The following is a 22,842-nucleotide window of genomic DNA, read 5'->3' on the forward strand; positions in this document are numbered from 1 at the left end:
ATGTACGCCCTACCACTCTTGGTTCATATGCAAATAACATGTCATGTATATAGTTATCTTGGCACAAAATTAGGAATGAGCTCAACCCTACTGTACTGGAGTAGTACTCATTCAATAACGAGATTGCAAGTTTTAGAGGAGGGTTGAGGTCTTTCTATCAGTACTTTATCAAGCATATTATTGCTGTCTACGTAACCCTGTTGCCAGAGGTAAATAGTGCAGTTGTGTATTTACTCGATTAGCTGTTTACTTTTCTCAACTTTTGGCTTCTAGGCTTGCTTACAGAAAAACTGACTTTCAAAAATGGTTTAATAATGATTAATTACACCAGTGGAGAAAAATGTCATAAAATATACGAACGGTCAACTGCCATATTATTCTATTGTGACAAGACTACATCTGAGGTTAGTTTCAGAACCATGCTTCCTGTATGTACTGTCTTCCAGAGTTGCCCTCTTCTTAATGTGTGGGGAGGGTAAGGTGAAGAACGTGAACTAGCTTTTTTCAAGGACTGCCGAATCATTTACAGATTAGGCAGGAGATTGAAAGGTGCCGTGAAGTAGTAAAAAATGAGGAATGTCTTGAGCTTCCTACTTAAGGAAGGTACCTTTGTCATGCCCCAGGAAAGTCAGGGTATGTTGTTCCTTTTAAGGGATGCCTACAATTAGGAAAGCTCTTGGAGCTGTTGGGAAGGGATGTTCTTCCAGAACAGCAATTTCTTTGTCAGAAATAAAAGGTAGAAGGATGAATCTGCAAGAAAGCAGGTACTGCATGGCCAGACCAAAATAAGCTGATTACTTGCTTTTAGTATCTCTCTCTCAACTTGTGCTTTCCTTCCTGCTCTTAAAAAATGGTGCTTAGAGTTACTTTTGCTCTTCCCCTTATTTAATGGAGTAGGCAGAAGCTCATAATGGCTCTTTTTATAAGAAATGTGCATGTGGATAAACTCAGGCTTGGGAGAGGCCATGCTTTCAGCTGGTAGGAGGCGTAGTGTGGCTCTAGGATAATATGTAAATACAAGTTCTTGGATCATCTTGAAGCACAACTGAGACATTTTGGTAGCTTCAGTGTGTCTAAATAAGAAATTAAGTTGTTCTTGTGTTTTGTTCTTTCAGCCTGTATTTTTGAAGGAAACTCCAGATTGCACCTACATGTTTGAATGGCATACTCAGTATGCTTGCCCACCTGTTAAATCCACTGAGTGCTCCTACAAGTAAGTCGTTTCCGCAGACTTAAAATGGAACTGCATGGTGATAGAAACAAATGCAGCCTTACTGCAACTCAGTTCAATACTGCCACATTAGCTGGTTCCTGACAAAGTCAAAATGCAATAGCTAATGTGGTATTCAATGCCAGTGCAATGTTTTTTTAAGTAACTTTTGCAATCTGTACTTCATAGAACTAATTCTACTGAAGAGAAATACTTTCTTTGAGCTTCTTATGGGGTAGAATATTAGTATCAAAGCAAACTGTTGGGTATGCAGTTACTGATGTTTGAACTCTTGAGTATGTTAGGTTGTTACAAGTGTCTAGTTATTATTTAGCTATAGTGAATTTAAACAAGAATGCAAATGCTGCCTAGAACTTTCACCAAACAAAGCTCCAGGAAAAATGTCATCTATTTCTGTCACAACCAAGTATTATCTCATTAAGATTTGATAAGTGGGGTCAAATGTGGCTAATAATTGGCCCAGAGTTTTAATATCTGGCATCATGTTAAGTTTCTACCCTAAGGTAAAACAATCCACTGTAACTGAGTATTTGTGCTTGCCATGTAGTGAAAGCCTGCGTGCTTCAATGAAAAGACAAATTACCCTTGCACTGGCTGAGAGCTGTGTGCATGTGGAGTTGCTGTAGGGACGGCTGGTGCAGCAATACATCTCTGTACTAAATTTGAGGTTTGTAAGGAACAATGAGTCTGGTGCAGATTTTGTTGCCAGCGTGATACTCTGCTTATAGAGATATTAGGTTAAAAGTTAATGTACTAACTTTAGAATTGTAGCTTACAATTACTTGATTTTTTAAAAATGCATTTTAATTTGAATCCTTTGTCTTTCTTACAGGGACAGTGAAGGAAACTTCTATGATTTTTCATCTCTGACACGTCATAGAGAGAATTGGGAGGCAATTGCTCTATCTGCTTCTGTACAGAAATACTATATTAATGTCTGCAAGCCCTTAGTACCATATGGTGCTGCACGTAAGAGCAAAATAAAAATATATTCTCCCTGTAGCTAGGGGAGGCAAGTGGTAGGACAGTACTGCTGGCCGTTGTTCAGAGTGAAAAAATCACAAAACAAAGTGTGTAGAGGCAGTGCTAGAGGGAAGGGTAGATAGTGGCCTGATTTCCATCTGCTTGGCAGATGAAACTCACTAGCAGCTCTTATCTTCTCTTGATAACTTAAGCACTCTAGCTTTTCCATCCTTATCCAAAGTCTGTTATAGCTCTTAAAGATTAAAATAATTTTTTGCCTCAAGATGTTAACTTCAGAATCTTCTCAGTGGCATCTTATGACTGATACCGTGTTTTGTGGAAGACCAGGTAACAGACTCGGCATTTCACTCTGTGTAGTAGTCTACTTCTCCAGTAGCAGCTGCCACTACTTTCTGCATGACATTGAACGAAGTGAGGTGGTTGCTGCTAGTTGTGATTTTGGGGAAAAAAACCCACCCCAGTGAAATGTTTTGCACAGTGGCTTGGAGATAAATCAGCCATGACATACCTGAAAGTAAGAGTAGTGGAGTTTTATTCCAGGGAAGTAAACCTTAATAATATTTGGAGTAATAACATGGGTTTTGTTTATCTGTATAGGTTCCTGTCCTTCTGATGCTGCTGCCTCCCTCATGGAGGGTACAAAATGTACAAGTCTCGGGGAAGTGGCTGATGGTCCCCGGTGGGAAAATGGCATTTCTATTCTGAAATATATTAACGGGGAGCAGTGTCCAGATAAAATTCGCAAAAAAACAACAATATTGCGTCTCAAATGTGATGAAAGCAAAATTGTAAGTGGGGTCCATCTGTCAGGGTTTTATGTTTTTGTGAGCTGTTCATGCCACTGTATGTGTATGGAGAATGGTGGGTAGTTCTTATCCATTCCATAATCGTCTGCAGTTGGATGGGAGCTGGTCTTGTAAGCAGACTGGCTTTTAAGTACTTGAACTTCAGATGCTGAGCAGTTTAAGAGATCTTCATGAACAATCTGCTAGCACAGGTTTTATCACCTATAATAGCTTCAGATTGTCTGTGCCTTGAAGATGAGTGTATTGCAGGTTGGGAAGTGTTTCAAATAGTAAATAATGCTATTGGCTGTGTAGTTCTTAACTCTCGCACATCTGCATGTCTTGCTGTTCAGTACTCTTTCTTACCCTTACTGTTTGGATTTTGTGTTGCCCAGCTAGGCTGCCTTTAGCTCTTCTCTCATCAATTTTATTGCTCCTGATAATGATTCTGTGCTGTTGTTTATTTGAAGTAGTCACAGTTAAATACTCTGTCCTTGGGTTAATTCGTTGGACCACAATGATCTTAAGTCCTAGGATTAGCATTGGAATTGAGCTCAGCTACAGGCTTCAGGGATAACCTCGTGGTATGAAATCTTAGACCCTCTCACTCTGTAGAGATGTCACTCTCTCCACTGTTTTATGTTTAGGAATCAAAGCCAGAACTTATAACAGCCATTGAAGACTGTGAATATACCTTCTTATGGTTCACTGCTGCTGCGTGTCCTCTTAAAAGCAATGTGCAGAATGACTGCCGGGTAACCAATCCTGCAACAGGTAAGGAGGAGGCCTCAGGATTTTTTATGTGGAAGGAGTCAGCTGGAAGTGGCACTACTGTGTTTGTGTTCTTAAGGGAGTTTATTAGAAAAGGGCAGTGTGACACATCTTCTGGAGAGTGACTAACAAGCTTATTGGTGGGTAGAAATATCTTGTACTGGAATGTTCCTTGGAAGATAAATAGTCTAGAGTTCTGAAACTAGTTTTACCTCTATTAATGTGAGTTAGTAACTGGCTTTCTAAGCTAGCAGGCAAGTAGAGGCTGGTTGACCTTCCTAAAAAAAATTAAGTTACTGAAAGCTTTTAATACAAAGAAATGTCTTGATTTTGAATCTGAGAAAAAGATTAAATTATTCCCTGATCTGCCTACAGGCCACCTCTTTGATTTAACACCACTAAAGCGAGAGTCTGGCTATACCATCAACGATTCACACAACAGAAAAATTGAGTTGAATGTTTGTGCTGCAGCTAAAAGTTTGTGTGGTAATGGAGCTGGTAAGTGTCTTATCCCCTCTGATACTGTAATCACTGACTATAGAGTACCCAAAGGAAATACTTATGCTCAAGTTTACAGTAAAATATGAGAGGCAGGTTTTACTGCAAATGGGGAAGGAATGAAGGGAACAGCTGTGTGTCTGAATGGGCCAGGAAAAGGTCCTAAAACTGGTTTAGGAAATGCAGCAATGCATTTCTGTCAAACTCCATTCCTAAACTTACCTGGGCTCATTTGCAGTCCAATTCCTTGAGATTCAAACAGGTGGGTATTCTTCTGGACAAGAGGGCAGGAGTGTTCCTTCTACTGTTCCTTTTCACAACAGCTAAGAGGTGCAAGTTACAAGTTTCCAGAGAGTGAGCTGAGCACAAAAACTGCTCTATGGTGATGTATTGCCATAATGCCTCTGCACTGAGCCTTGTGTCTGCACTTCAAACCCTTGCCAACTGTCTTTTTAGCTTTCTGTTCTGTTCTGGATGCCTCTGACACATCAGTAGAAATTAACTTGTATTTTAAGCTGCTTAATAGCAGGTTGAATTGCTAACTCTTCTGTCAACTTAATATGAGATAATATTTAAGCATCTTTATTACTAAAATAGGAGTATCACTTGTGAATTTAAAATTATTTTTGTGTAGTTAGAAGAACATACTGGATTGATTTGGTTTTTAAGAGGCATCTTAATAAAATTATATATAATCTGGCTGACATTTTGAGTTAATTTCTTCATTTTCAGAGAAGTGGTAACCAAACACTATGCTCTGTGATGGCTTAAATGTGTGTAGATGCAGTACATTTTGCTTGGTTAATGAAATGTTAAAGACAATATTTGGTCTTTCAGTGCAGTTCAGCTCAGTTTAATGGCAGCTCTGGATGGTATGAAAAAGCCTGTCTTTTGTAGGAAAATTAAAGTGGGACGAAAATCTTAAGTTTCCTGCTGTTTGTGTTGTAAGGTGCAGTTACATCAGACTTGATCTGTTTTGTTCATTTTTCTTTTTGACTTTAGCTGTCTGCATCACTGGTGGTCCAAAACCACTTAATGCTGGAAAACTGAGTAAAACTTTAACTTACGAAGATCAAGTGTTAAAGCTTGTCTATGAAGATGGAGATCCTTGCCCTGCAGACCCTGAACTGAAGCATAAAAGCTATTTTAGCTTTGTATGCAAGTCTGATGTTGGAGATGACAGTTGGCCTGTTTTTCTGTCTTTTGATGAGCAGACATGCACTAGTTACTTCTCTTGGCATACTTCCTTGGCTTGTGAGGAAGAGGTAAGAATTACTTCTATGGAAAACACCTGTGGGTCTAGGTTTCGGGGGCAGGGATTAGGCATAATAGGAGTGTATGTTTTAAATGCCTTGAGGGAAAGGCCTCTTCCTGTATTACAGAACCCAAGTTCATATAGAAGTTCTCAAATACTTTTATTACTGACTTTTTCAGCAGGGATTAACAATACTTGGCAAGTTTCTGGTCCACATGGTAAGCCAAGTTAAAACTTCAACACTTCAGAATAACCCCTCTGTGGAACTTAACTGCTTTTCCGTACAGCTCAAATGGAAGCCATAGGGCATCTTCTTGGGAATTGATGGTTAAGATCCTCCAGTGCAACAGGCAACAAGAGCTTAGGAGCTGAGGATGGATAGCATCTCTGTGCGTGGGGATAGTCTTTATTTCTAAGCAAGTGACTAGAAGCCAGGCAAGTGTATGATCAGTTTGCTCAGTGCAAAAACTGATAAACCTTGATAGCATGAATTTAGGATCTGCCTCTCCTGTATAACACATGCTGTAATAACATGATTTAATCAACTCTAGTTGAACTGGTGTGTTCCAGACAATACTTTGAGCTAGTCTTACTTCAGTTAAATTTAACTAGTTAAATTTTTACCAGTAGTGGTGCACAAAGCCAGCAATAGGAATAGAAAGCTAAATGAGCTATAGGGTGAATTCAGATCTTTTCTTAACATTTTAACATTATCTTTTGTGAATCTGTTTAATCGTTCTTTTTTGCTTCCTTGATTACTTCTAGCGTGGCCCTCATTCTCTGTGACAAGTTGTTTTTCCTCCTCATCACCATCTCAATACTGCATAACTCCTGCTTCCATTTATGAAAAATCTTTTCTGGTTTTCAGGAAAAATCTTTTTTGGTTCCCTGACAGGAACTGTCACATGTCCCTTCTTGTAAGAGTTCTGCTATACATAGCTCTGATTTTTCTCTTCAGTAGTATGTACCATGCTGCAATGAAAATCAACAGTGCCTAAAAACATTGTGTTATTTGTCCTGAAATTAAACAGTAATTTTGTTGGTTCCTACTTATCTAATATCTAAACAAGGCTAGACTTCCCAAATTCCAGGTAGGCTGTCAGTAAGCTCATGTACTTTAAGAATGCATGAAGTAGATTCTGAGGTAATACAGGGCTCAAGCCGTCAGCTTGCAATACAATAACTTTACATTGTTATAACCAACCTTGTTTACTGGAGGTGGTCCAGTGATGTGTGGGAGATGGGGAGAGGAAGGAACTGTAGGATCTACCTGATCTAGTGTGAAGACATAGTGACTGTGTATGCTGGAGTATGCATGCTAGAGCTTTATGTCTTGATATTGTTCTGGTATGGATTCCATCCCGTAAGAAAGTTTAAATGATTGAGGCTTCTCATATGCAGCTTGTAGGTGCTTAGTATCTGTAGACAAACAAAAATTATAACAAATGCTGCTTTACTTAAATCAAATTTGAAACTTTCAAATGCAGCTATACTTCTGGCCCAATGAAGGACAGGATGTGCATTAATAAATAATAAAAGCAATAAAACATACTTTCTTGTAGGTGAAGTGCTCAGTACTGAATGGCAGTTCCATTATTGACCTGTCTCCTCTGATCCATCGCACTGGGTATTATGAAGCATTTGTGGATGAAGATATAACAGATGTTTCTCCAGACTTCTACATCAACATTTGTGAGCCTCTCAATCCTATCAAAGATGTCAATTGCCCACCTGGAGCAGCTGTTTGCATGGTTCCTGTTAATGAATCACCAATAGTAAGTAATCTGTCTGGAATCACTGAAATGTGCATTTCCCTAATAGTTCAAAATGGTGTCCCTCTCTAGAGACCTGACTTGAACCAGAAGCTTGACAATGGGTTAAAGAAATGGAATATAAAATTAAAATCTACCCTGCAAAATTCCCTTTTATTGCTTTTCCCTACAAAGAAGTATTTTCCTATCCTGAACCCTAGTGATTTTTTTGGATGTCAGAAGATTTCATACTGTGTCAAATAGAAAAATTACTACAGGTAACTTCTGCATGTAGTGCTGTGTGCCAGATATGGGCACTGGGAAGGAGGATGCCTCCTACTCGGCTATTCTGTGGCACAGGAATGGTGTGCTTGGTTCTGCAATAGCTGTTGCAATATGAAGCAGGGGGTGTCCTAGCATGCTCCAAAATGCATTTAGTAGTTCCCTGTAAGAACTTAGTTGCATGAATAACAAGCCTGTGACAGAATATTGGTTAACTTGTCTGTGTTAGTACCTTGAGAGTTGGAGGTTCTTACCTTTTGAGGTCTTGTTTGTGAGCTGTAGAAGATGCACATAAATTGAGATTTTTGGTTTTTTTTCCCATGAACTTCCACGTTGATCTAGGGACCTTACTCCATTGTTAATACTATACTATTTTTAAATGGTGTGTTGGTATTTTGGCACAATGATTTAAATATAAAACTACCTGTAAGATGCAGAACCTCCCTGGCTTTTGTCAGGCTTAATTGGAGAGTGTTTTTAGCTACTCAACTTTGTTTTGTTAGGGTTGAAATATTACAACTGTTTTTTGAGTACAGAATACAGTTTTCAAAAGCATGATAATTATGTTCCCATGTAAACCAAACAGATGAATCTGAATTGACTGAATATTTAGGCTGAAATCTAGGTGTGTCCCATATATCTCTTAATACATATTTTTGCTTGTGTAGGATATTGGTCGTGTTACTGAACCTCCCAAGTTAAATGAGGCAGTAAATGAAGTTTACATCACTTACAACAGCACAACTCCTTGTCAGATAAACAACAAATTGAACTATACTTCTCTTATTGTATTTCACTGCAGCCAAGGAACTAGTCTGGTAAGACATCTGTTAAACTTATGTTGATATTGGAGTGATGTGGGAAGTGGGTAGTAAACAGTGTTAGCTTTGTTTAAAACTAAATCAAGGATTTGTTTCTAGTATGTAAGGATGGACTTGTTTCAACAAGGAATATACTTAGGATTTGTATTCTTAACTACTTAAATACTTAGTACTTAAATAGTTAGTATATGTATTCTTAACCAGATAAAATTTCATGGAGTGCATAAACTTTAGGCTTGAGTGTAGCAGGTTCTGATGGTTTCAGGGATCAGATTCCACTGAAGTAATGTAGCAGTAACTTATTGTTGGTGCTAAACTTAATGCTGTATTGCAGCTTGTCTAGGTCCAAAAGCTTGCACTTACACCACAAGCCAACACAAGAACCAGGGTAACTTTGTAAAGCTGTTACTGTGAAATGTTTCCCCTGTGTTGTAACCCCTTCCATAATCATACACAGCTTTAAAAATCTGCATTTGAATACTTAAGTCTTTATTTTGTGTTGACACCTGAACACTAAATTGAGGTTGCATGAATTTCTTGAATGCTTTAACAAACTGTAGAGAAGCACTTAAGTATGATGTTTGACAAACTAGAGCTTGCTGAAGAGACTCAGTGGAACCATTTTCCATCAACACAGGGTATGAGCTGAAACTCTGGGCAGCTCTGACTATTACACAGTCCATAGTCACTTTTATTTAAAATATGACAATGGAAACGGCATTCTTTCTAAACCTTAACTCAGTGAACTTTCTCCAAGGTAGAGAAAAAGAAATGCAGTGCTCTCACTTCTGTTGCTGCTTGCAACTAAACTGAACATCAAAACCTCAACCTTGATTAATAAGCAAGCTTGTGTACCTCAATTACTGCTTTGATTGTTTTCTGGAGTTGGGTAGAATGTACTTCACTTGTAGATCTTTGGTACTGGTTGTAGTATGAAGGCATGGTATTTGTCCTACAGTCAGTAAAGTCTAGCCTTGGTGATTACTGAGGTTAACTGTTGGAGGGCAGTTGGAAAAATGGAGAAAAAAGAATGAACTTCAAAAATTAAGCCTAATGTATCTTGCTGTGTTCTCTGGTAACAGGGCAAGCCAAAGATGATAAGGAAACTTGACTGCAGTTTTGTGTTTGAGTGGGAAACTCCGGTTGTGTGTCCTGATAAAGTGAAAACTTTAGGCTGCTCTGTGACTGATGAACAGCTACACTATACTTTTAACCTGACCAGCCTTTCTGGAAGATCATTTGAGGTAGTGTCTTTTGGTGCTGTATGGGTTTTTTTCTCTCTTTTTTTTTTTTTATTTTTAATTTCCCATTGCTATCAACATTTTAAAACTGAAGCAAGGGCTTCTTTTAAGCGTCCTAGGGTGTGAGAGGAGACTGAAGCATGTGCTGCAGCTTAGTCAGTGTTGATATTTGTTTGGCCTCTGACAGAGGGAATAATATTAGAGGGAATAACATTAGGGTTTTTTATGTTTTTGAGAGGGAAATTCATGGATGTACTGATGGGGAAATGAAAGAGAAATCTTCACCTGTGGCAGAATCCTGAACATGAGAACAAGTCTGCTGAACACACTATATACTTGGTCTTGTGGGTGTACTTTATGTGTAATTTAGCCATATTAATGAAGGTCAGACTTGCAAAGTTAGTTATGTTCTTTTCCTCCTGCATTATGCAAGTACTGCGTGAAACTTGGTTTATAAAGCACTTGTATGATTCTTTGTAAGTATTAACTGCAAGCTCTGAGGCAGTCTGTGATGCTTCTGGATGTCCACACAGGTATTTTCTGGGTCCAAGAGTTACCATGTTGGCGTATGCAGTAAGGCAGCAGACTTGCCCCAGGGAAAATGCAAAGATGGGGCAGTGTGTCTGACATCTGAAAGTGGTGTGTCATCTTTTGGAAACGTAAAGGAAATGAAAATGGACTACAGCCACCAGGATGAAACGGTCATCTTGCAGTATACAGGAGGTGATCGGTGCCCTCCAGGTGAGATTGAAGCAGACCCACTCTTTATGTAAAAAACCGTTGGCTTTTTCACCTTTAAAATATGAGGTTTTCTTGCAGTAGGAGGGAAGCAACATGGATTTTGAATATGTTAATAGAAGCATGTAGTTTCGTTAAATCAGATGCACCATACTAATCTGCAACATCAATACTTATCTCTTAGAGAGAGTGCAACTCTTCTGTAGTGATGATCATAACTAATTGTACACTACATCCTAGTTTTCTACTTGGATTTAGACTCAGTGTTTCAGTATTTTTGTTGTCTGCTGCTGCCTGTGACTTTTTTTCTGTAGTCTTGAAGGACGGGCTTTGGATATGGTCCTTAATATGGGATGCCTGCTATTCTGTTTCATCTTACTAAAAGGTTATACCTTTCCTTCTCAGTGACTGAAAGGGGAGAGCTTTGTGTGTTCCCCTTCAAGTACAAAGGGAAGACCTATGAGGAGTGTATTACAGAAGAAAAGAATAGGCCATGGTGTGCTACAACTGAAAACTACCAGGGAGATGGAAAGTGGGGATTTTGTGGTAACGGTAAGAACTTCCTATACTTCATGTGCAAGGATCTGAGCTAACACAGGGATTTAGACACTATCAGGCTGTGCAAAAGACCTCTGGTGCAATACAATGGAAGTAAAGGAATGGGAGTGTGTTGACAGGGAATCTGTGTGACAAACCTGACTTTACTCGAGTGAGCAAATTACTTTTGAAATAAAAAGTTCATGCTTTTAGATCATGAGTGTTCTATTCATAAGTGGTGACTGCTTTAGAGATCAGGCCTTTTGGAAGGAACACTACTTTCTAAAAAGCATGAAAGTTAACCTAGGGAATAAAATTGCTAGGTAAAGCATTTGTGCTTCTTTGCTATCTAAAGCAATACCTGATGAAAATTTCCGTTGATACAGCAAAATTGCTACACTAAAATCCATACATGCCTGAAATCCTCTTGCAAAGTATTTTTTCCTTCTTTTTGACCAACCTTCCCCCTTACAGCAACTGCAAGAAGGGAATCTACCATTATCTTCACATGTGATGAAAATGCTGGTGTTGGGAGACCACACCTTCTGAGTGAGACACTTGGCTGTGCTGTGACATTTGATTGGAAGACTCAAGCTGTTTGTCCTCCCAAGAAAATGGAGTGCAAGTTTGTCCAAAAACACAGAACTTACGATTTGAGAATGCTCTCTTCCCTGACAGGCTCATGGATCTTTTTCCATAATGGCAACTCGTGAGTAATGAGCAACTCCCAGGGAGCAGCATGCTAATCAATACAGTTGAAATTGTAATGTGGCACAATACTTGTGTTTGGTCCCTGGTCAGAGTCTCTTTAAATTGCTGACAGTGTCTCGAAGCTGTCAGTGCTTAACACTGCATATAGACAAAAAAACAGAAAGGAACCCATTTTATCAGAAGAGGATGAATAATTACTGTCTGCATCCTCACCCCTTTCCTCTATTGGTAACCCTTTTAAAAGGATGAATAAGTCTAAACTAAAAGCTTTTTAAAGGCTCTCTTAGAATTGCTGTCTTAAAGTCATTTTGTAGTTTAAATGCATTTTTTTGATTCTTAATCATGTTGAACAAAAATCTTAATGACTCAAGTGTGTAACTTTTTGTTTAAAGTTTTAAGTAGGGCTTTTTTTTCCCCCATTCCTTTAAGTACCAACCTAGAGGAAAATAGGAATGAATGGAAGTCATCAACCTTTCCAGCCTTCCCCCTCCAGTTGGCAAATAGAAATGAACTGATAACATTAGAGCATCTAATTCTAAACTTATGATAAACTGTGGGGTAACAAAACTGTTTCATTCACCTCCTTGATACTAGTTCCTTTGTTCTAGTAAAACTTAACAGGTATAGCTCCAAAGAGATGCTTAATTTAGGACAATAACCTTTGTAACTGAAAAAACTTCTGGGTACTTCTTAACTCAGTTCCAATTTATAGTTTTGATGTAGGTCAAAATTAACTAGTGAACTAATCTGGTAAATGATCAAATTTTTTGCACAGAGTCATTTACTTGGAAAAGATAATTAGAAATAATCTGCTTAGTACTTGCTTTATTCTGTCAACTAGAGTAATTAATTTATTTCAACTTAGTTAACTTCCCTTGAGGATTCTAAAGTTCATATAATTTTTTAGTTGAGCCTAAATTAATTTTAAAGAAATTTTGTCTATCCCTTTCTCTATAGGTACTATGTGAATCTCTGTCAGAGGGTACATGAGGGACCCACAGGCTGCCCTGAAAGAGCCAGTATTTGCAGGAAAAGCAACAATGGAGATGTTCAAGTTCTTGGACTTGTTCATACGCAGAAGCTGAATGTGACAGGTAGTTACTTTTGTTCCTGTAGCGAGATAGAGATGGTTAAATCTTAGAACCTAGCTATAGTGGTTCTTACATTATCGTGAAGCCTTTATTTTGAAATATCTTTCTAAGTTAATCTTCTGTTTAGAAACAAAACAGTAAGTGCTACTACTCCAACTCAAAAGTGGTGTTTAAGTCATGAGAAAACATTGAAGCAAATAAACAGCGTTGTCATTAAAACAGTAGGTAGTAAATTGTCCATTTGAACATCAAGAAACGCTTTTACTGTGAAGGTGACTGAGCACCTGGCACAGGTTGCCCAAAGAAGTGGTGGAGTCTCCTACCTTGGAGATATTCAAAAGCCATCTGGACATGGTCCTGGGCAGCTGGCTGCAGGTGGCCCTGCTTGAGCAAGGAGTTTGGAACAGATGACCTTGAGAGGTCCCTTCCAACCTCAACCAGTCTGTGATTTTGTAATTATGGGAGGGGGAATTATTTTTTGTTCATGCTGTTTTGAAAGACTTGTTTTATGTCCACCAATTTCTTCAATTAAAGCAGCATGTGAAAGATGACTTCTCTCTTAAGAGAAGGAATAAAAATCTCAACCTTACCCAAGTTTTCAGTTTAAAGAATATTTTTTTTTAAATCACTGCTGAGTTTGTGAAATTGAGGGAAACTTTCCATCCAGCTACGAAAACAATGGGATGTTTTGCATGTGTTGATTGCCCAAGTTCATTTATAAATGGATGTCTTCATTTACTCTTATGTCTGAAAAATGTCTCAGATGTAAACATTCATTATGACATACTGGTGGCCTGAACACATGGTATGATCTAAACACAAAGGTGTTTGAGGAGAGATTTTTTTTTTTTTTTTGTTAAATGATCATCAGTGTGAAGGCCTTAGATTACTGAAGTGCTGTAATTGGTATGTGGTCTGTGCAGGGGAAAAAATAATCTTTGAAGTTAACCTAAAATAATGAAGTCTGGAGAATGAGCAAAGGGAATTTTATAGCTGCTTACAGAAATCTTGAGGGATGCCATTTTTCTCTTCTAGGTGACACAGTGTATATTAGTTATTCCAGTGGGCAGGAATGTAGGAAAAACAAGAAAGTAACGACAATTATAGAACTGAAGTGTGCAAAAACAGTTGGCCTGCCTGTGCTGCGGAGGTGGGTGAGAAATTAACATACTGCTGATCTTCATGGTTTATTCCTTTGTACCTCTCCAGTAAACTGTAAGTCTTAGGACAATCCCTAAAATAATTCTTGGCCTGTACTTGTAAGGCATAAATCTTTTGGAGTTTCTGCACTCTTTACTCATGTAAATTGCATTCTGTATTTACATTTTCTGGGCAAAAATGTAAGTATTCTACTTCCAAATTAGATCTGACAGTGGCTGGGATGCTTTTGTTTTCCATGTCAGTTGTAGTACAACCACTCTTTAACTTTGCTCAAAATCTGTTTAGTGGAGAACACTTACTGTAGATAAGTAATTGAGCTAATAAAATATGGTTTATTGTTGCCTCAATAGGGATTATTTAACTAAAAGCAGTCCGAAGTAAGGTATTATGCATGGTCACAAGTACTAAGAAAGCTTGATGGCTTTTTGCTTAGTCTTGTTTTGATTAACTGTATATTGTTTGTAGAATTACGAAACTGAGCAAGATGCTCTGTATGAGTCTCTTTAACAAAGTAATAAGCGATAGGACAAGAGGGAATGGCCTCAAGTTGCACCAGGGAAGGTTTAGACTGGATATTAGGAAGCATTTCTTTCCAGAAGGGGTTGTTAGGCATTGGAATGGGCTGCCCAGGGAGGTGGTGGAGTCCCCATCCCTGGAGGTGTTTAAGAGTCGGGTTGACATAGTGCTGAGGGATATGGTGTAGTTGGGAACTGTCAGTGTTAGGTCAATGGTTGGACTGGATGATCTTCAAGGTCTTTTCCAACCTAGACAATTCTGTGAACTAGGCAGTAAAATCTCACAAGCGTATACTCCTTGTCTTAGTTAAATAATGTGCAGCATGTTAAACCTGGTAAGAGCAGCCTGACATGTATGTTAACTAAAATATTTTGATAGAACCCTGTGATACACTCTGACTTCTGGAACTTTTGAATTAGGAAGTTCAAATGCAGCCAGGTCTTCTTAGGTCTCAGAACTGTAGAAAGTGCAGTGTAACTCTTCGGGTAGCTGCTTTTGAGTACTACTTGGCTATTTTAGTTTTCTCTTGGCATGATGATAGAATCACAGAATTGTCTAGGTTGGAAAAGACCTTGAAGATCATGATGCTTAGGCAGGACATTCCCACACATGGGTTAGCAGCGATGTGTATTCCCTTTCTCAAGTTAGTAAGCACTTGCTGCTGTTTCCTGGAATCTTAAATTGTGTCTGTTATTTGGTAGGATTGATGAGGAAAACTGTGCTTACTATATCGCTTGGGACACACGTGCAGCTTGTGCTGTGAAGCAGCAGGAGGTGGAAGTGGTGAATGGAACAGTTATTAATCCTGCAACTGGGGAAAACTTCTCTTTAGGGGATGTTTATTACAAGTAAGTAAAAAAAACCAAAACCACAACCCACCTCCAAAAAAATCCCCCACCCAAAACAACACAACCACAACAACCACCTCAAACCACAACACCTTAGTCCTCCAGAACTGTACTGCAAGAAAAGGGCTTGGTGTGAATATGTTGCCTTAACACTTCTTAACTGTCAAGTGCAAATAGCGCTGAATTCACCTTGTACCAATGACTGACTTAAAGGTGTGAGTAATAGTGCAGCTCACAGCTGGGCTTATAGCTTTGAGAATGTCCAGGTGTACTCAAGACTAGTCTAAAGCTTGCACATACTCACCTTGGTGTTAGACCTCTACTGTGGGCTATTGGTCTCTTCCATAGTATGTAGACATTAGTTCAGTGCTAGAGAACTAGATTTTTTTTTTTTTTCTCACGTAGAGTACTCCTTGTCTTTTTATGTAGCCCCTTTTTACCTGCACAGATGATCCGTTATGGATCATTCAGAAGCCTTAAAAGTGAGGAAGGACATCTCTGGAGGAATGGTTGAGCATGACTGAACTCAAGAGAGGCAGGGGAGGACCAGCAGTTACACTGACTGTACTACATATTGCACAGATTTCTGGTCCAGAATCTCTTCAAAACTACTATATTTATGTCAATGATAGTGTTATGGGAAGAACAAACTCTACTTGAAGGGCATAAACTATTATTGTGTAGGTTTAGAGTGACCGAGCAGAAGTGTTGTGAAAAATCTGCTGTGCAAATGTGGTGATAGCATTACAAACTTAAAGAAAAAACAAAAATCAAACAGGTCTGGATGAAGGAGGAGAGGAAGTCAGGACAAAAATAAAAGTTGGCATAATGTGAGATTAAAGCCAAGTCATATTTGAGCAAGCTCAGCCTCTGAGCAGGTGGCCAGAACAAATAACTATGAATCTCCAGAGCATTCTCACTCTGAGAAGCAGTGTGAAAGGATAAAATTGTAAATACTACTTTGGTAACACGGTAGAACTAGTTACCCTTCTAGAGAAGACAGCTAAGCTATACTATTTATTATGGCTATAGAGCACACAGTGTGGTTCTTATGGTCAGTAGGCTAGCTTGTGTATGAGCTGCTGAATCATGCTTTTGATTCGTTTATCTTAATCCTTTGGAGGTATTTACATGTTCATACACCCAGTATAACTAGAAAAGCTTACTTTTGTGCTTTCTTAGATCATATTTATGCTAAATATAATCCTAATTTGTAGTGATCAGGGAGGAAGCCTCAGTCCTGCATCTTTTCTGGTTGTTGAATCGGTCCCTCCAACTTGCTCTGGAATCAGACGGTGGTAGCAGCTACTGCTGTTGCCAGTCTTACATCTTGGGAATAACCTAAATCTGTGAGTTCAGACTTAGGGAAAGACCTATCCTCTGTTTCCTCAGGTTGTTCACCGCTTCTGGTGACATACGGACAAATGGCGATAAATATGTGTACGAAATTCAACTTTCTGGTATAAGAAACTCAAGTTTTCCAGAATGCTCTGGAGCAAACATCTGCCAGGTTAAAACTAATGAACGTCGCTTTCGGAGAATTGGTTCTGCCAGAAAAGCTAAATATTATGTTGAGGGTAAGTACTTGCTCACTAGCCAGAATTGCCTGATACTCCGAGTGATTGCTTCATCAGAAAATGGTACTTGTTTCAACATCTGTGCTAATCCATTTCTGTAAAGGTATCCAGAGTCTGTGTAGCAGAATTGAGGTTGGTTGGGGTTTTTTTACTGTGTAAGTTCAGTTGTGAATGTGGCCTTAATAGGGTTTGGACTTGACACTTGTTGAAAGAATTTGGTAGAAACAATGCAAGATAGAAAACTTGGTCTCCTGTTTTTCTCTGTGCTTGTGCTGCATAAGCAATGATTTCCTTTAGCTACCTGTTCTTGTGAAGGGCTTAGGCCACTGTTCCACAGTAACTGATGTGATCAGCTACATAAAAGTATAAACTCACCTGCAGATACTGCAAAGTGTAAGCTGTTACGGCAGAACATAACTCTCCAGGGTGTAACATTAATAGAGTGTTCTCCAGGAAATAGTAAACTATAAGGTTTTCTTCTTGTTGTAGATGATGACTTGGATGTCATATTTTCATCAGACTCCAGATGCGGTAAAGATAAATCAAAGTTTGTGTCTTCAACCATTTTCTTCCACTGCAGTCCACAAGTAAAGGAAGGCATCCCTGAATTCCTTCATGAGACAGCAGATTGCCAGTATTTATTCACCTGGTACACATCTGCTGTGTGTCCATTAATGTGAGTAGTTAACCATTTTCTGAAAGCAGCTCTTGTCAGGACTTCTCAGCTAAAGGGCTCTTCTGTATTTGTTCATCACAGTGATTGTGGAAAAAATGAGAAACTAAAAAAACAGTGAACTCATGGGTAGATGGAATTGGTGTTCATGTAGATCATGTTTGGCACATGACCACTAAATAAAAGCTTGCCAGGTTAATCTGGACCTAAAGCTGCTTGTTTGAGCAGGGAGAGGCATGGTGTGGAATTAATATTGTTGTTCTCACTAAGTAAAACCTACTGTAGCTAACCGAACATGCTGTTTCATGTTACTGAGAGGAGTAATCAGTATTTGGGTAAGGTTTTTTTGTCCTTTTTGCCTTACTGTCTGGAAAACTTTAAAGCCATGGCCAGGACTGACCTTTCTATCTGCCTACTTGTTTAGGCTGGAGTGAAAATCATTACAGTTTGTAGGAATAATGAGGCATTTTTACAGTTAATTATGATCACTTATCTACAGTTGCAAAAAGGATTAATGAGGTGGCAGTGTTAAAAGCAGAGTTACTGTATGTAGGTGCTTAATGGCATTGCTGCCATGTAGGCAGCCTCACTGTGAAGAATGGAGTCACTACTTCTAGAACTGTTCACTTTCTGGCTGCTAGCTTGAAAACACAGGGAAACTGTTTATTTTGCTTTAAATAGGCCATTAGCTATTGAGATCTGTGTAGTGCCATAGTCTGCTGGAAGGTAAATAATTGCTGTAGCTTTTGCTGCTTGCTCGGGTGTAGGTTTGGTTCTCAAATAGCAGCTTTTTGTGGATAGCTGCTGCTCTGTAAGCTCTAGAGTGCCTAATCATGTACTTCAGTCTTAACTGTAATCAGTTTTATGCACCTTTGGAAAGCATACCAGTATTTAGGCACAGTACATACTTTTATTTTTTTTTCCCCCAGTAATTTTTAATTAGAATGAAATCCCCTAAATTCAGTTCTTTACAGCTGTTAGGTAGGACTGACAGGACAGCATGGCATGTTTAATTTCTTTGAATCTGCTGATTCTAATCCAGTTTGATGCAGCTGGTCAGTAGATCTTACTTATCCTTTTCTTCCCAATTTATGTTATTAGATCAACCAATGATCCAGGAAGCAATGAGCGCCAGACTGATCAGGAGGCCCAAGTACATAAAGGCCTTTCAAGGAGAAGTCAGGCTGTTGGTGCTGTGCTGAGTGTCCTTCTGGTTGTTCTCACTGCATGCCTAGTAATCTTGCTATTCTACAAAAAAGAGAGGAGGTAAGAAGTCATTGGGAGGCTTTAGAAGTTCCTTTGGTAGGACTTGGTTTCCTCAGTGTGAAGGAAGTAGCGAACATCTAATCAGACTTCTAAGTTCTGATTTTTTCAGTTGGCACTATCAACTGTCAAACTGCTGTTTTTTTTAACTCCCGATTACTGAAGGCCCAGGTAAAGAGGGATGAAGTACACAACTGAATTGGGCTAATCTCTTGTGGACAGCTGGTGATTAAGGAGGATAAAACAATGTGACAGTACTGTTAGTATTTGATATCCCTCTTCTTTCATAGTGTCAAGCTGGAACCATATAACAGCAGGAAGGAACAAATGCAAGTCCTGCTGGTTCTTTGCTTTCCAGACACATTTGTGTTTTTTTTTTTCTCTTAGATGTAAAGGCCAGAGATATTTCAGAACAGTCACACTGAGGCTGTGGTAAGGGGGAAGATGTACATCATCATGGGACTGAATTTTGTTGAAGTGGTTCAAGGTCAGGTGTCCCTATGTGATAGCTTGCTTGGGGAAGTGCTTTATGTTGATGGTAAAAATCCAGTCAAGAAACATGAGGGCTAATAAAGAGGATACAGTCTCCCTAATGCAGTCGTCTTCTCCTTCTTTAGGGAAATTGTAATAAACAAGATAACGAACTGCTGCAGAAGAACATCTGGTGTTTCCTACAAATACACAAAGGTAATACACTGACAAAATCGAAGGTTTTGTTTCTTGTCAAGCTTTCTTAACATGAAGCTTTTATTAATAAATAAACTCCCTTAATTCCTAGTTCCTCAGGGCATGGAAACCAATCTGTATGGCCACATAGCAAGAAACACCTACATTTGTATTGTGAAATGGGAAAGAAAGATAGAGTTGAGGAAATGAAGAGCAGTCCATAAGTAGCCAAATAACACATGAATATACAGGGAGAGAAAGAAGTCTGTTTCAGACATGGTGAAAAGCAATAGTAACAGCATGCTATCTTATGACTAAGTTAAACTCAAGGCCATGTGTTGTGTGGGGTCTGACAATTGGGGAGATCAGTGTGTGGCAGTCTAGGGTGGTATGTGTAGTCTCCACTTGCATTTTTCTTTTTCTTGCAGATAAACAGTGAAGAAGAAGCTAATGAGAATGAAACTGAGTGGCTCATGGAGGAAATTGCAGCACCAAATCAAAGAACAGCAAAAGGAGGGCAGGAGAATGGTCACATTACAAAGTCTGTTACATCTGAAGCCTTTACCTCTCTCCATGTGGATGACCTGGACAGTGAGGATGAAGTGTTAACCATTCCAGATGTAAAGATTCAGACAGGAAGGAGACTAGACAAGATAAAGCACCCACAAAAGAAGCCACCCAGTCTTGGGAGTGATGACAAAGCTTATTTGCTGAATGGAGGAAAGGAATGGAAAGCAAAAGCCAAGCCAGGCCAGCAGCAGGCACAGAACTCTACAAATACAGTATCATTTCATGATGATAGTGATGAGGACTTGTTGAATGTTTAATAATCCCTCTTGTGCCTAATCAAAAATATATATATAGAGATTATGTATAATGGGACAACATTTCCAACCAAATATGAGGACTTCAGCCTGAAAGATTTTTCTGAATTTTGCCTTTAACAAGAAACCATTGAAAAGGGAAGAAGAGAAAGATTTCTTGGTTGTTTACAATGATCTGTTCAGTAATGACTGGATTTCTAACATCCAGTTGGCTGAGTTATTTGACTCTCTCTAGCCAGGACACTTTTTTTTAAGCCTCAGCATAGATGTTAAATGCTTGCTTAAAAAAGAGAAATCTTTGAAAGGAAAGGATTAAGGCTCAGTGAAGTCCCTGGCTCCTGAGAATCAAGTTATCTGACTACTAGCATTTTAACTCCTTGTATTTATTGATCCTCACTACTCAGGTTTGCTTAATAGCAACATGTTCTTCCTGCCGGCAGGGTATTATTATTTGGGTTCACCCATGGTAAGACAAGGAAAAATATAACTTTTGTGTGTTGGGATGATTTGATGTAAATTTTAGAACTGGTCTTAATTTATCCTGTAAATTTGAATATCCATTCTAATTTAAACAGATCATTGGTTCAAAGGTATTGACTGAAAGGTACAACTCTGTATAGCTTTAGCCTGAAATGGTTGAAATGGTTGATGTTCTTTGCATGATTTTTTTTTTTTTTGGTACTGGTCTCATGACTGACTTCATCAGTATTTGCCTAAGCAGCTGACAAGCACCCAAAGATTTTTTTTTTTTTTTTTTCCCTAAATTATGGCTGGACTAGGCTGACTGCACAGAGAACCAGAGTTTTCAGTGACATAGAGACAGAACTCCTACAATACAATCTGCACTGGCCAGTTTGTCATCACCAAGAAAAGCCCAACAACTAGAGGAGCCCTCAGTGGCACAGTGCCTCTCTCTGTATTAACTAAAAGAAAAAAAAAATGGGCCAATGTTTTCTGATAGTTCTAGCTCTTATGCTACAGTTGTGGCCACGGTCATTGATTTGAAATGTTGCTGGCAATGAATGCAAGTCAGGTTTCCTCTTGCTCTTCTCCAGGTGTTTCCTGAATTAAATTATGGGCAATGGTAGGGTTTCAAAGCATCATACATGCTTTGATCAGAATTTTTTGAAACTTTTCATTGTTCCTTTTGGCTGGCTTACTCAGTTTCAACAATGGTTTCTTTTTATAAAAACTCCATTTTGAATCAAGATAGTGTAATATAAAGTATTCAGCAATTTCAATAAAAGGTATGAAGTGGGTATTCCAAATCCCACATCTCAAGTCTGGAATCTTTCTTACACTAGTCTGTAATGCTGTTCATCACCCTGGTGATACCCTTTTTCACTATGATAGCTAATATCTTAATCACATTACTCAATGAGAATTGCCATTTGATGACAAAGATCAGAATATATAGGTGAGCCCCAGTGGTGTATTTTTTTTTTATCAGACTTAGATTTTCTTCCTCTTGTATTGTTATCATTGAAATTGCAAATCAGTTTGGTTAAAGCTGAATTTTGTCGTGCTTAAAACAAAGATGATTGTGGGGATGGAGCACTTCCCCTGTGAGGACAGGCTGAGAGAGTTCGGGGTGTTCAGCCTGGAGAAGGCTCTGCAGAGACTTTATAGTGGCCTTCCAGTACTTAAAAGGGGGGGCTACAGGAAAGGTGGGGAGGGACTCTTTATCAGGGAGTGTAGTGATGAGGAATAACGATTTCAAACTGAAAGGGGGAAGATTTAGATTAGATGTAAGGAAGAAATTCTTTACTGTAAGGGTGCTGAGGCACTGGAACAGGTTTCCCAGAGAAACTGTGTCTGCCCCCTCCCTGGCAGTGTTCAGGCCAGGCTGGACGGGGCTTTGAGCAACCTGGGCTAGTGGAAGGTGTCCCTGCCTGTGGCAGGTGGGTTGGAACTAGGTGCTCTTTAAGGTCCCTTCCAACCCAAACCATTCTGTGATTCTATGAAAGTGGCATTTTTTTGTATTTAGCGTTAAGCTAATTTGGGGGAACAAGAGGCTTGACAGTGTATTTTTGATACTGTCAGTTACCATTGCAACAGTTCTCTCAATGAATGTTGAAAGCGGCTGCTTGCCTTCTCCAAGTCTTCAAGGCTGGCATCTTGGAGTTGTCTGATCCATGAACTGCCGTATGAAATAAGTAACTTCTCAGGTATTGAGGCATAACACTGCATGGTCTCTTTGTTGTGACTGTGCATAATGAGGCTTAGGTACTCTGTCTTGGGATGCTTCTCTGAGCAATATCAACGATATATTTCCAATATGCATCTGACAGTGGTGAGTGACTTCAGTGCCTAGTCTTGGAACTATTGCTCACTTTTTGTCTAGGCATTTGGAGGTAGGCTGACAATCTCTTGGTCAGAGCTGGATGTGTGACTTGCTTCACCAGACTGTCCAGTAGAATACCCTGCTTAACCATAGGGAGGAAAGTGTTATGAGAATAGTGGGGACCAGATGAGTATGTACAAATGGCTGTGCGAGGAGCAGGACCCCTGCCAGTCAACAGTGTGACTCCCTGGGAAGTGAGCTTCTAAAGCACCCACCTGCATGGCACAGTGCCATCCCAACCCCTGCCTGGACTGCAGAGAGGGTGCTGGGGAAT

General features: G+C 39.2%; 1 protein-coding gene across 1 annotated transcript in view; it reads left to right on the forward strand.

The window, feature by feature from the left end:
• The window catches only part of IGF2R (insulin like growth factor 2 receptor), a 58,789-nt gene extending 37,297 nt beyond the window's left edge, over positions 1 to 21,492 (forward strand). Inside the window, exons 28-48 of the mRNA XM_026844560.1 lie at positions 274 to 404; positions 1,116 to 1,213; positions 2,064 to 2,200; positions 2,813 to 3,003; positions 3,648 to 3,774; positions 4,147 to 4,269; positions 5,272 to 5,534; positions 7,087 to 7,299; positions 8,226 to 8,375; positions 9,461 to 9,622; positions 10,153 to 10,360; positions 10,763 to 10,909; positions 11,369 to 11,603; positions 12,563 to 12,699; positions 13,732 to 13,846; positions 15,075 to 15,221; positions 16,614 to 16,798; positions 17,288 to 17,474; positions 18,573 to 18,737; positions 19,352 to 19,421; positions 19,829 to 21,492. Of these exons, the coding sequence (XP_026700361.1) occupies positions 274 to 404; positions 1,116 to 1,213; positions 2,064 to 2,200; positions 2,813 to 3,003; positions 3,648 to 3,774; positions 4,147 to 4,269; positions 5,272 to 5,534; positions 7,087 to 7,299; positions 8,226 to 8,375; positions 9,461 to 9,622; positions 10,153 to 10,360; positions 10,763 to 10,909; positions 11,369 to 11,603; positions 12,563 to 12,699; positions 13,732 to 13,846; positions 15,075 to 15,221; positions 16,614 to 16,798; positions 17,288 to 17,474; positions 18,573 to 18,737; positions 19,352 to 19,421; positions 19,829 to 20,227 (3,590 nt within the window). The 3' untranslated portion in view covers positions 20,228 to 21,492. The remainder of the gene's footprint in view (positions 1 to 273; positions 405 to 1,115; positions 1,214 to 2,063; positions 2,201 to 2,812; positions 3,004 to 3,647; positions 3,775 to 4,146; positions 4,270 to 5,271; positions 5,535 to 7,086; positions 7,300 to 8,225; positions 8,376 to 9,460; positions 9,623 to 10,152; positions 10,361 to 10,762; positions 10,910 to 11,368; positions 11,604 to 12,562; positions 12,700 to 13,731; positions 13,847 to 15,074; positions 15,222 to 16,613; positions 16,799 to 17,287; positions 17,475 to 18,572; positions 18,738 to 19,351; positions 19,422 to 19,828) is intronic.
• The last annotated feature ends 1,350 nt before the right edge of the window (positions 21,493 to 22,842 follow it).

The sequence above is a fragment of the Athene cunicularia genome, assembly GCF_003259725.1.
Source record: "Athene cunicularia isolate RWA chromosome 3 unlocalized genomic scaffold, athCun1 chr3_part1, whole genome shotgun sequence".
Taxonomy (NCBI): Eukaryota; Metazoa; Chordata; class Aves; order Strigiformes; family Strigidae; genus Athene; species Athene cunicularia.